The 14,173-nt window shown below is 32.9% G+C and overlaps 1 protein-coding gene across 1 annotated transcript in view; it reads right to left on the bottom strand.

The window, feature by feature from the left end:
- Window positions 1-1,813: 1,813 nt before the first annotated feature.
- Smp_157950 (glycogenin-related) overlaps window positions 1,814-14,173 on the bottom strand; it is a gene marked incomplete at its 3' end in the record, with an annotated part of 15,584 nt that continues 3,224 nt past the window's right edge. The window contains exons 6-8 of the mRNA XM_018796410.1: window positions 7,625-9,355; window positions 4,134-4,263; window positions 1,814-2,016 (exon numbers count right to left, since the gene is read on the bottom strand). Coding sequence (XP_018650625.1) covers window positions 1,814-2,016; window positions 4,134-4,263; window positions 7,625-9,355 — 2,064 coding nt within the window. The remainder of the gene's footprint in view (window positions 2,017-4,133; window positions 4,264-7,624; window positions 9,356-14,173) is intronic.

Here is a 14,173-nt window from a genome sequence, read left to right on the forward strand (position 1 = left end):
TCAATTTCGTAAACAACAGTAATGCCACGAGAAGGCAGTTAGTAGGACTTCCCTGGCAGTGGCTGCATACGCATGGCCATGTGAGAGCATTTAGCGACTGAGAGCGGACTCTCCTCACTTTTGGCCGTATCAGGGCATTTGGGGGCCAGGTTTTTTCATGATGATCTAGTTTCAATTGATTCATGATTTAAAATACTAAAATTACTAAAAATTTCTACAAAACCGCCCTTCTAAATAAAAATTTATATTATACAGTCAAATGAATAAATAAATGAACTTGAAGTTCATTACATGATAAGGTCAAAAAAGTGTAATTGAAACATTCTATAAACTTAAATATAAATTAAACATTATTACATTAGTAGGTTAATTTAATTAATTAATCACAAGATGTAATAACCTTATATAATTTATCAGAACGAGGTTTTGTGTAGATTTTAGTAATTTTATATAGTTAAAATCGTTAGTCAGTTGAAGCTAGACAACCATGAAGAACATGGACAGTCGTTTCGTTCTATTGTGGGACTCGTCAGTATTGCGCATCCACGATCCCGCTTCGCGAGATTCGAACCCAGAACCTATTAATCTCTAGCGCAATTGCTTAACCTGTAGACCACTGACCACTTTGGTATCTAACGGTGTTAATCTCTAACTTCAATCAATCCACGAAATTGAGCAACCAATCACCAATGTCTTCAGTGAGTTGATGGTGAATGGTTGTTCAATTTCGTGGATTGATTGAAGTTAAACATTAACAGCGTTGGATGCTGGTCAGCTTAATGGTTCTAGGGGTTAAGCGCTAGCGCGCTAGACTGATAGATCCTGGGTTCTAATTGCTCGAGGCAGGATCGTGGATGTGCACTGCTGAGGAGTCCAACACTTGGACGAAACGGACGTCCAGTATTTTCAGGTTTTCCATGGTTATCTAGCTTCAATTGACTCGTGATCTCAACTAATGCAATTAATATAATATCCAATAAACCCTTCTGATATTAGTCTATTGTCAATACTACTACAAACTACTGAAATTTACTTGTAGATTTTGTATATGTATAGACTAGAGATTATAATAAATAGACTAAACTGAACCTAGTTCAATACATTTTTTAAAGAGAAAAATTTATTCCCAAATGAATCACATTTGAATTCATTAGGTATTTAGTTAGTTTCACTATGTAGAACATTTACATTGAATAAATATTAAGTAGCAAGTAATGTGATATCTGTCTAGTCTTTAGTATTAACTAAATCCTATTAGTTAACTTGTAACGTATGCAACAGTTTCAATGACTCAATATCACGGGATAAGAGTTCAAATTTAACAGGTAGTGTCACTCCCCTCGAGATTGAAGCTATGTCCTGTTGATGAATGACAGCTGGTACAAAATCAAGAAACATAAATACTGAAATTATTTATCTCATTAATCAATTTCGAACCATTAGGAATGTTAAGTGGTTAGTAGTATTTAATAGGAAACCCTGTTTGACTTAGATTTCGTGTTCGTTGGCATTCGTCATTAACGTATACCTTGGATCTTCAGGCACCTAGTACATCCTCTCAAATTTGAACCCTGGTCACTCACAGTCTGAGACTAAATATATCACATCGAAATGCTTCAAATAACAGATACTAATTTCAAATGGAGTTTATCAAAAAGTTTAAAATTATTGTAGAGTGGCGTAGTTACTCTTTGTTATATAAGGTATTCATAGCGAACAGGTCTCGTAGTACCAGAATTTCACGTAATAGATGATAATCATTAATATATTTTTTCTCCAGTTAACTGAAGAACTTTCAATATTATCATTGTTTTCAGATAAGTGTACTAGGAACTATAAGTTTTTGAAACAAATAAGATGCTAAATACCATACATCAATACGTCGATAACGCATTCGAATTTCGCTGTCAGTATCGACACTGCAATAAATGTATATCCAGTTACCAAGTCCCGAAACAGAAGATTTATGTGTCTTGGTTTCCAATTCTATCCATTCAACAAATGATGTGAACTTGACTATTCTTAACGAATAACACTGATAGTTATCATTTTTCATGTATACTGTACGTTCATTCAGACACATTTGTATAAGTTATAAAAAACAGCTTCACAAATAACAATGTTAATTGTAATTTCATTGAGAAACATTACCATAATGAATAGAATTTCTGTATTTCAGAGTGCCGGTGTTTTGTAACCAAGGAGCTAGTGATAATGTTGTAGTGGACAACAACACGAATGGGGACAATCAAATATATTTGAGCATAAAATTACAAAATATCTTACTAAAATGTGAGTAATATATAGTAAATATCAGAAGGCGTTTTCGTGGAGATTTTTGTAATTTTTTGTTGTAGATAAAATCATGAGTTAATTGAAGTTAGACCACCATGGAAAACCTGGAAGCATTGAACGGCTGTTCCGTTCTATTGTAGGACTCGTCAGCAGTGTGCATCCACGATCCCGCATCACGAGACTCGAACCCAGGACTTACCAATCTCAAGACAGAGCACTTAACCTCTAGACGACTGAGCTGGACGGCGTCCAACACTGTTAATGTCTAACCCCAAAATAGTTAATTTGCAAAATACTAATCTATCGTCTCAAACTTGACTTTTCCTTTTTCAAATATCAGTCCATTGTCTCAGATTTCATTGTTCATACATTTTCATACCTATTGCTTATGGTTTCCGTTCCTTCCTTATCAATCTTCTACATGAAATACATTCTACGCCTGACCATCATTACATACTACTTATGTCGGTATAAGTAACGCACACCACAATATGATTGACAAATCATTGTTATCCACATTCGGAATAAAAAAGCTTTATCTCTTTTTTCAGTGATTTATTATTATCTCATATGATTACGTAACTCCGCCTGTAGCTCCTGCGGGGGCTACCGCCGGTCCCAAGCCCAGGTAAAGGAGTAGGGTTGGGCATGGGGTTACCGACCCCATCTCGTTGAAAACCAACTCGCTAAAAAATCGCTAACCAGAAAAATTATTCAAACCATTTAAACTCTTCCCTGGGAGTAGAATGAATAGTTATGACGTCTCATGATGAAAGCCGAATTTCTTCGGAAGTTATGAAGCCGATGCACCTTCTAACAATCAGTGCATATGATTACATATCTTATATCTTTTTGAAACTGTATTACCTAACCTATTCGAACAATATTGTTAAACTTTTGACATGAACTAATTCGAACTATTAAAGATTAGGTTCATTTATCATAGTAACTGTTGATTTCCGTCGGTGTAAAAAAAACCAAATCCCCCCCAAAAACAATGTTTTCCTTCTTCTTAACAAATACCAAACAACCTCATTTAGTTTATAATCAAATAATACACGGTTATAACGTAAAACGTATTAAAAAGTCAATATTCTATTAACAATGTTATATATTCGAAAGAACAAAGATAATATACAAATCATTGAACAATATATATATATATAAAGGCTAAAGGTGACATGATTGTTGAAATGACATTACTTATGTCAAAGATTGGAAGGGAAAAGAAAGAACAACTATCATGTTCATGTTCATATATTCAAAAAGAGTTCAATATCCATATAGGTAGTTCTATATCATTGTATACTGTTAGTACATTCGTTTATATGTAATATAAACTTAAGGAGGTGAAATAAACTCAAAATCTCTGAAGGATAACACTTTTTATTAATACAGATACAAAATGTAACTCGTATAAAAAGAAGAAAAAAAGAAAAAAAGAAAAACAAAAAAGAAAAAAGAAAGAAAGAAGGAAGTAGATCTACATAATCATCAACTAATACATAACATAAAGTATAATGAATGAATGAATGAACATTCAATTTCTTTAGTTTAAAAAGTCAATTCATTCATCAAACGAAATAGATAAAGAAGAGTAATAGACTACTAACAAAACTACTAATTATGATGATTAAATTAAATAAGAAAAAGGATAGACATTGAAAAAATGAACAAATCAAATAATCAATACATTATAGGTATATATATATATATATACACATTCTGATAAAGTTATTCATTCATTATATCTGTACCTATGGGTAGATTTGTATCACCGCCAATATTACGTAATGTAATACATAATTTATTTAATATATTAATAAAACGATCTATACCGGTATAATCAATTTCACCACGTTCCCATGCATACATACGTTCATTACTTTCTATTTCTAATTGTGTATGATATAGGCATAAATTTTTAGCACCATAATCAATATTTGCTAAATCACCGGCTATTCCAGTCTAATTGTTTAGGTGGTAAATAGGAGAAAAAAAAAACAGAAAACATATTTGGTCAAATAGTTGATAAGGGAAAATTTATGTATCTAATTAAAAAAAATACAGTTACGATTTGTGTTTTGTTTTTTGTTTTTTTTTATGAAAGGGGGGGCATAAAATGGAAGCAAGAAATGCAAAGAATACACAATACTAACTACTTTCTACACTAAACACACACACACACACATAAACGAGATTAAATGATAACATAGCAATCAATTTGAAAAAAAACAAAAACAAACATGAATAGGCTAGAAAACACAACATTAGAGACTATCTCACTGAATTCTGATAATCATACAGCAAACAGTGAATTTGTAAAATAACAATCAATTGTCTCAATCTTAACTGTTTCTTCTGCAAATATCAGTTGATCTTTTCTGAATTCATTGTTCATGCATTTTCGTACTGATTAAGCTACATTTCTAGTTCTTTCCTTATCGCTCTTCTGCCAAAATAAATTCTACGTCTAACCATCACCATATACTACTTATATGGATATAAGTAGACCACACTACAGTAGTATGTATGCTTTTCAACTTGATATTACAATGAAAGTTAGATTAATTTTATTTAATTATATTGGATTGAAAAGCTGAGCTTAGATTAAAGTCATTTGAAATTTATAGTAACTATGAAACCAATCAAAAGATGGTTAGTAATGGAGGGGGGTGTTATTTCATTCCTGTAAATAAGATATCCAAACAGTGTTCATCCACAACTCAGTCAAGTCTAGTGACTAGAGTATAGGGTGAGTTTGTATGGTAATAACTAACAAAAAAAACAGGATAGTTGACTAATTTTAATTCTTCTTTCCTATTTTACTTTTCGAGTATAATTTAGTTATAAATAACAATAAATCTAATTTAGTTTTGTGTTTAGCTGTTTGAATCTTTTGATTAATGTTTAAGACTACAATTGGTCAGTCTGTTACTGGTATATTTGCATCCTGTGCAGATCGCCTCAAATTACAAGTAGTATTAGCAGAGAGATGGTAGCTAACAGTGGATGCTTTAGTGATAGACAGACAAATGAGGATCAAACGATCAAAGTCGTCGGATTAAGAAACATCCAGCTGACGAGTCACAAATTGAACAAAACGCACTTTTTGGATTCCACTGTTAGCTACCATTCATTCCACCATTAAATTTAACATAAACATCTAGAAGGCAATTGCACCAAGAATTAAATCAACAGATTATCAAAGAATTCAAGATGACAAACAAATAAAGTTCAAAGATATTCAAATGATCACACTAATAATGATAAAATAAGAACCACACATAGAAGTAGACATAGCGGGAGAATAAAGAATAAAACTGGTGGATGTTAAATAGAAAATAATAAGCAGAACACTTTTTTCAATTAAGGATTCAGCCTACAAAACGAGTTAGTTTTGGCAAGTATTTTTAACCATATATACCTTAATATGTTGTTTTCAACAGTTATAATTTGTTATCAAGTAGACCATTATGGTTTGAAAGCGGAGCAACTTCATAAAAGCCAACTAAGCTTTTCTTATGCAACGTAGATTTCATTGACTAACAACGGATTAGGATTAATAAAACATTCAATACAGATGGATGAAATAAGGCGAGCCGACTAATTATTGATATAAAGATTTTTTTAAAGGTTAACATTGAAAGATACTATACGAAGGAGATACACATTCTTTACAGTTATTTATAAAGAGTGAACCACACTCTTAAATGACCTAGGTTTTTGGTACTGATTAACGAGCTAAGCATAAAGTAACACATCATTTTCTATGCTGAAACGTCTGTGAATGGCTAATGTTTTTCTGTATATTCTCACATAGTTTCTAATTTAAGAGTTCGAATTCATGACTAAAATGAATAGCAAATTTAAAATTGAACATGTTATTCAAATGTAGAACATAAAATTAACATTCATAACTATTTCGTATTATTGTAGTACACATTAGAAATTGGTAATGATATTTCATTATAGAATGATTACCAATAAGCTTTACAGATACTACTAGTTGTCTGAATAGTTCAAACTTCTCTTACTAGTGATTATAAATTACGATACTGTATTTGACAAGGTATGATATTATCATCAATTTGGCTATTCCTTCTTATTATTAGATTGATCTGATAATCGTAGTACCTGTTTGAGATATATTGAAAAACCAGCTTTTTTTACTCATATATCCGTCTTCGAATATAATAGGGGTTTTTTTAGAACTTTTCTTAATAGTATACTTGGTATACCGTTGTCAGTAGAGTTCAAGATTTGGACTTGTCAGTTGGATACACCCACATTCTATTGTTGATGTCCATACTAAAATTCGAACCCAGTACCTTTCTCGTTCAAACTCCTAAAGTGTCTCTGTTACATTATTGAAAAGCATGAGTTGAAAACTTAATCCACATAAATTGACTATTAAATCATACTAGTTTTACACTTTGGCTGACAAAATAAGATCAATGGCAAATGAAGTCAAATAGATCTGTTATTGTTCGGTTCTATGAGAAACAAGCTAATCATCCTTCTACGAACAATTATAACGTTTTCAGTGACCCCTTCATATAATTTCGTAGATTTACTCAGTCACTCTGCGAAGTCCACAATAGAGTTCTTAAATAAGAACAAAAATATTCAGAGCATCAACGGCCAACTGATATCATAAGCTGGTTAAATTCAGCTAAATCAAACCTGACAAAGGATGTGTCATCTTAGCACCTCAGCAATAATAAAAACACACATACCAAAATTCAAAATCAAAAACTATTTGGGCCTACCATTGGTGAGAAGAGGTTCTTATGTTTTAAGGAATTAGATACAAAAAATCTAGGTGTACAAATTGCTCAAAGAACCTGAAAATCAAATAAAAGCGCTGGCTATGGTCTATATACCTTGCTCGACAAGAGCAGATAACTGGTAGATGTACATAGACGAGACCATATTAAGGAGCTTATCCTTTACATATAATGGTTGTGTTTCTACTAGTGAAAGTAAGTGGAAGCCTTGCTGCATAGAAAGTTTTTTTATCGCTGTCACTAAGGTTGACAATGACCAGTTTTCTCACCTAATAAAAAAAATATCAACACATAATGGAGAAACAACTAACTCTAAGTATCATTGGATCATAGGGCCATAATCATTTATAAAAACTGAGAGACTTTAATGAAAAACAAGATTTCAAATGATTGAAGGAATGATGTTATAATCACATAGAATCAGTGTTCACCAAACGTTAAATCTACATAGCATGCATTGGTGTAATCATGCAGTAGGGAAAAACTACCCCATATAAGATTATTTACATAATTATTATGTATACATATAAGATGTTTACCGCAATCATTCTATTGAAAGAATTAGACTTATGATATCCTTTATTTAAGCTCTCATTATTGATTAGTTGATTTTCATATAGTTTTCGAGGACATCCATGTTTTGTTTTGCGTTTCACCTTTGATTGCCATGTTTTCTGATCGAATTTCATAGGATTCGGTATCGTTGCATCATTCGTCTGTAGACCGTTACATATTGATGATGACCGTTTCGCCTTTGCTTGATTCAAATAATCCGTTGAATGAGAACTTGTTATCATTGTGTCATTGTCAAGTTGTATGATATTTTCAGCACTATAACTTTGTTTCAAATGAGAAGACAATATATTGTTTCTCTTTCTTTTTAAATTGTCTTCATTATATAAGCATGACTTAAAGTTTTGATGGTGAGGTTTCCTCTTGCTATGAGTAGTCACATTAGTAGTAGTAGTAGTGGTGATAATATGATCAAATTGTTTACCATTCAAATAAGCAATGTCTAAACCACGATACTGATTACTTAATTGATTATTCAACTCTAATGTTTGATTTAATTGAATATTTGACGATCTATTGTTGGTGATTCGATGCTTATAATTTGTTTCGAAACCAAAATTCACAATAGGAAACCTTTGGAGTTGTTCCGCACCAAGATCAAAGTTATTAGGAAGTGTATTACAACTTACGGAGAAATTCTTAGAATCATTCTTTATCAACTTCTTTTTAAGCATATCAGTTAATGATGTAGTTTTAGTGAGTTTTTTACAATTACTTTTTATGGGATGAAAAGTTTTCATCGTAGGTTTGAATGAAGTTTCAAAACTATAACGTCGGTGTTTTTTGAATACTTGTCGAGTTTTTGAGTTATAACCGGAAGATAATTTTCTCATCCTTATAGGACATAATAATCGTTGATGTTCTCTAATTAGTTTTTCATAACATTTATGACAGTTTAACGAGTATTGTGATGCTGATTTAGACTTTTCCACCGATTCAGATTGTACAGAATTTATAAGAGATACGTTTGCAACTGATGTAGGTGATGGTTGTTTCGGTATAGCCTGAATATCAGCTGATTTTGGTTCCTGACTTTGAGGCTCCATCTTATGTTGAAAATCATATTTCACGATATCACTTTCATATTGTTGGTTATTTTGTTCTGTTGTACCGTGATGTTGTACAATATCCAAATTATTCTTTTCAAAATGATGTTCATGAAATTCTTCCCTGTCGGTATAATGATTACATGGAGGATTTTCATGATGACTTGAGTGTTTTTCATCCAACTTGTGACTTATTTCGTGCTGTTGATATTCATGGTCGTTAGCATGAAATTGATTTTCATGAGATGAATTTTTTTTCATAGTATGTTCTTCTCGACAATAGTTCACCCCAGACAATGAAAGATCAAATTGTGGAGGCAATGGTGTTTCAACACATGTTTGATGATGTTCAACAAATCTATTACTTTCATCAATTCGTTGTCCTCTATGTAAATAATCCCAATTAGTATCATGAAATTCTGGATGATAAGGTAATTGTAAATTATCTTCCGGTGTTATGAAGGAATGATTTCGTCTATTGGCATTATCAATATATTTTTCATGAGGAGAAGGATACATCTGAGTGAACGAGTTATTATGATTGTAACTGAGGTTTTCATTTGTATATAGATGGGACTGATCACATCTATTGAATGAATCTTGAATTGGATCATATTTTCTTAGGCTATCCAATGAAATATGACTTAAATACTAAGGGTACACATATAGATATATATGTGAGTGAGACAAAATTGTGCAAATCGCAAGCAATTAAAAATGATGATTAGTTAAATGTAATTGAATCAAGCAAAATGAGCCAAATTGTATATTACATAGTTATAAACATCATATTGATCATAATCAGAGAGACAAGTAAAGAGTGAGAATTCGAAACACAATGATTATCATGACGACAACAACAACAACAACAGCGACAAGCAAACCACCAACACATTAAATTGTATCCACATACAGTTAGTTTTTAGATCAAACGAAATGTAAGAAGAAAAATTACAAAAAAAAAACAGTAGTTAGAATGTATTATATATTTATATTTATATATACACATATATATATGATTGAATGATCAAACTGTACAAATAACATGATGGTTGATAAATTATATGTTGAACATATACAAAATACATATTATTCAGTAGAATCTTTCATTTTTCAAATGACTAATCAGTAGTTTCATAGTTGAAAGAATGAGTCAGTTGAAGCTACACCACCAAGGAAAACCTGGAATCACTGGACGGCCGTTTCGCCCTATTGTGGGACTCTTCAGCAGTGCGTATCCACAACCTCGCCTCTCAAGATTCAAACCCAGAACCTACAAGTCTCGAGCCACAGCACTTAACCGATAGACCACTGAGTGACTGGCTTCAAGACCATTGGTGAATGGTTGCTCAACTTCGTGGATTGGTTGAAGTTAGACATAAACACCATCGGATACCAGCTCAGTGATCTATCGGTTAAGTGCTCTAGCGTAAGACTGGTAGGTCCTGTGTTGGAACCTCTCGAGGCGAGGTCGTGGGTGCGCACTGCTGAGGAGTCCCACGATAGGACGAAACGTCTGTCCCGTGCTTCCAGGTTTTCCTTAGTGATCTAGCTTCCATTGACTCATGCTTTCAACTATGAAAATACTAAATCTCCACAAAAAAGCCCTTTCTAATCAGTATTTCCCTATTCTAATAACTTACCTGTGCTAATCAACAATCGTATTATTTATAAATGTTAAAAGGCAGACGACAAAGATGATTATCTATAAGTTTATGGTTAAAGGTGATCAATAGGGATCAATCAATTGTGACCATTTAACTACTTACATATATTTTTTTTCAGTAGTAAATATATCTAGTGTTGTGATTAGGTCAACTGATAATATCAAATCTTTATTTCGTTAATACATTCTAAATCATTTAAACAAAAATTTAAAACGAATCTTTGTTGTTATTGGTAATATATCAACAAAAAACAAAAATCAAAAAAGATAGGAAACTACTTTACAAAAAAAAATATCAACCCCTTTCAGTGAATTCATATTACATCAAAATCATGTATATAATTATTCGGATGAATATTTATACTCAGAATGAGGATCTGTGGAGATTGTAGTAATTTTAATGGTTGATTTCATGAGTTGATTTAACCTAGACCAACATTGAAAACCTGGAAGCACTGGGTGACAATTTCTTCCCATTATGGGGCTGCTCACCAGTGTGTATCTACGATTTCGTATACGGGAATCTTATCCAGGAACTTCATTATCGCGCGCGAGTGCTTAACCTAAAAAACACTGAGATAGCATCTAGTGGTGTTATTGCCTAACTTCAATCGATTCATGATCATGGGCAACCTTTCATCCACTGTCTGAAGTGAGTAACTGTCTCTACCTGACATGGATTGCACTCCACTGGTCACGGCTTCTTACTAGAACACCAAGAAATTCACCTTGATGCTAGTCACTAATTATTTTTTCCTTTTAAAGTTGATACATTCGAGTTTTGTTAAATAAAACATTCAATCAATCCTTCCCACGTTTATTAACGCATTGATGAACTTGTAATATAGCCAAAGTTTGGTAGTTTTCGTTTTTCTCTATATGTTATTTTTTAAAAACTGAGAGCTGTTCATTGTCATTTTGGACAACATAATCGGTGACCAATACAAGTTAAAGTGAGCTTTTTGATTACTTCATAAGTTGAGATCATGAGTCAATCGACGTTAAACTACCATGGAAACCTGGAAGCACTGCACAGCCGTTTCATCCTATTGTGGGACTCCTCAACAGTGCGCATCCCGCCTTCTAGGTTTTTCATGGTAGACTAGCTTCAATTGACTCATGATCTCAACTATATAGAATGAAATTACTAAAATCTCCACAAAACCCCCCTTTTGATATTTCATAAGTGTTAAGTTAGTCCGTGATGATAATTTTTGTGACAGAATTCTAAAACGTTCACTCCAACTTGATTTACTGAGTTAATTATATTGTCTGAAATGATAATTAATGATCTACAATTTGACGGTTCAATTTTGAAAGTGAAACACTATTGAAATATATCTTTCTGAAGTAGACATTTCCTATATTATTTCAATAGTGGTACAAAACATATATATCGTGATTTTTTATTTTATTTTACTTAAAAACATAAATATTGGTACAAGGAAGCACCAGATACACATACGCCGCACAAATCTCATTTGATTTGTGTGAGGGCTACGATACTGCCCAGGTGCCAAAACTGAAGCAGGTGGTTTTCTTAGGGGACCACACCCGGAGCCTTTGACCTAAAGGTCAGATCCACAAAGCAATGGAGCATCGTGAGAAGATGCAGTCCCATGGTAGCCGGTGACCAACGATTGGTTCATACGCCATTTGTTCCCTCAGGATACTGGAGCCCATGTGCACCATTGGTTTGGAATGGGGTTTTTCCAACTCCCCTAGGTGGACTCGCCGGGTCCAACAACCGGGTTAAAGCGCCGGAAATTCGCTTTTCGCCCTCGCAATTTCGTTAACAACACCCCAGCCACGAGAAGGCATTGATTAGGACTTCCGTGGCAGAGGCTTCTTTTACGCGTGGCCATGTGAGGGCATTTGGAGAGGGAGGGCGGACTCTCCCCACTCTCGGCCGTACCAGGGCATATATCATGATATAGGAATTTGTATAAGATTTTTTACAGTGATGACTGTGACGTAATTGTTTACTCAAAATCATATTTCAGGCAAATATGATATATGATTACCAATGGAATTTGAAAGATAAACCAGCACTGTATGCTAATAGATAATCTATTTTTCAAACTACTCAACAGTTACATAGTTAAGATCAAGAGAGGTTCTTTGTGGACATTATAATAATTATACTAGTTGAGATCATGTATCAAGTGAAGTTAGACCACCATATAGATTTATGAAATGAGCTCTATCATTGATAAATATGTTGTCATGCCTTAGTCAAAAGACTAAACTTTAAAATAACCATGCAAATAGAGATGACAACATTAAAGTTTTTTAACAAAAAAAACATATAGCAGTCAATAAATAACAAAAAACAAAGGTTCAAACATGTTAATCACATATGGGTTATATTTTTTTTGGGGGGGGGGTCATTATTAAAACTGTTATACATTATGATATGGTGTCAGTAAAGTTACCGACCTTATTTTTTATGCTTAATGCAGAGTGCAATATATTTAGACATATTGGACAAATCACTAGAAAATCCTTAATTAATAATGTTCTTAATCCTTAACGATTCAGTCTAGTTGACATAGAGTAATCAAGTGTACGAAAACACAGTTGAATGTCTCATAATTTCAATGACACATTTTGACTAGTGAATGTCAGATGAATCTCAGGGAACTGTTCAATGATATTGACAAAGACTATTGTGACAGGACTGATGAAGTTTCTCATATGCTCTAAAGTGATAACGGGTGGAAATAATTTATTTTTTGTTCTGAAGCTATTTCTCGGTAGATACCGTACAGCAGGTAGATCCAAAAACCAACTCAAACACTCTCAAAGTTTTCTTGAATGTATTTAAAAGACCCTGTATCTTATAAGAAACTTTATCTAACAGAATGTCATAGATTGGATCGTTAAGTATTAAATTACCCTCGAAAGGTTAAAGATAAGTAAAAACAATCTCTATAAGCTTATATATATAGGTAAATCAGAAATCTCAGGCAAATACCATTAGTCATTTTCACGTTAATCGATAAATGTTCATGCTCTTCTACACAATCACATCAGTTTGAGTAGACAATTCATAACAACAATTGAAAAGACTGTCAATTAATGAAATATCACTTTGAAGTGAACGATGGTTACATAGAACTGTCATCTGTTGACTAGTAAAAACTTTCTCTGTGACGCTTAAAGAATTAAGTGACTTAAAAACTTGAGACATTATCATGCACTGACCGAAATAGGGGCCAGTGGAGATTATCTCTCACCATGTTCATCAAATAAAAGCTAAGCAGCCTTAACTGGACAAAATCCACCACGATAAGCTAATTAACCAAACCTTGAATTTTATAGAACCTTGTACTCATTTATTCATTTACTGTTTGCATAATATTTATCTATTTGACTACTTCAGAAAGGAATCATTTCATCTTTTTCCGCATATTTGTTAATGCTATATCGCAAAGAAATAAAATAATTGCTTGCACAACCAAGGATGGTTGATGCAACTACAGAACATCCTTACTTTCTGAAATGTTTTAAAAATATAACGACAACATGTGACAGTCTAAATAATGAAAAGTGTAGGCATTTTCAAGATGAAAATAGGAAGGGGCGAAGTATGGTCATTTGACTGAAATTCCGTATCTCTGGTCTGACATCTGGTTCATGTAATTAGTACTGCTCAGCCAAATTGTGCTTTTTAAATCCGTAATATTTTAGATTTCAAAACAAATTTACTTATAGCCAGTACTGTTCATCTGTTCAACTGTTGTCCAAACATTGTTTTCCACCAGCTTTCTCCTTTTTTTCTAGTTTATAAATTTTCCATA

This window comes from Schistosoma mansoni, chromosome 2, assembly GCF_000237925.1.
Source record: "Schistosoma mansoni strain Puerto Rico chromosome 2, complete genome".
Classification (NCBI taxonomy): domain Eukaryota; kingdom Metazoa; phylum Platyhelminthes; class Trematoda; order Strigeidida; family Schistosomatidae; genus Schistosoma; species Schistosoma mansoni.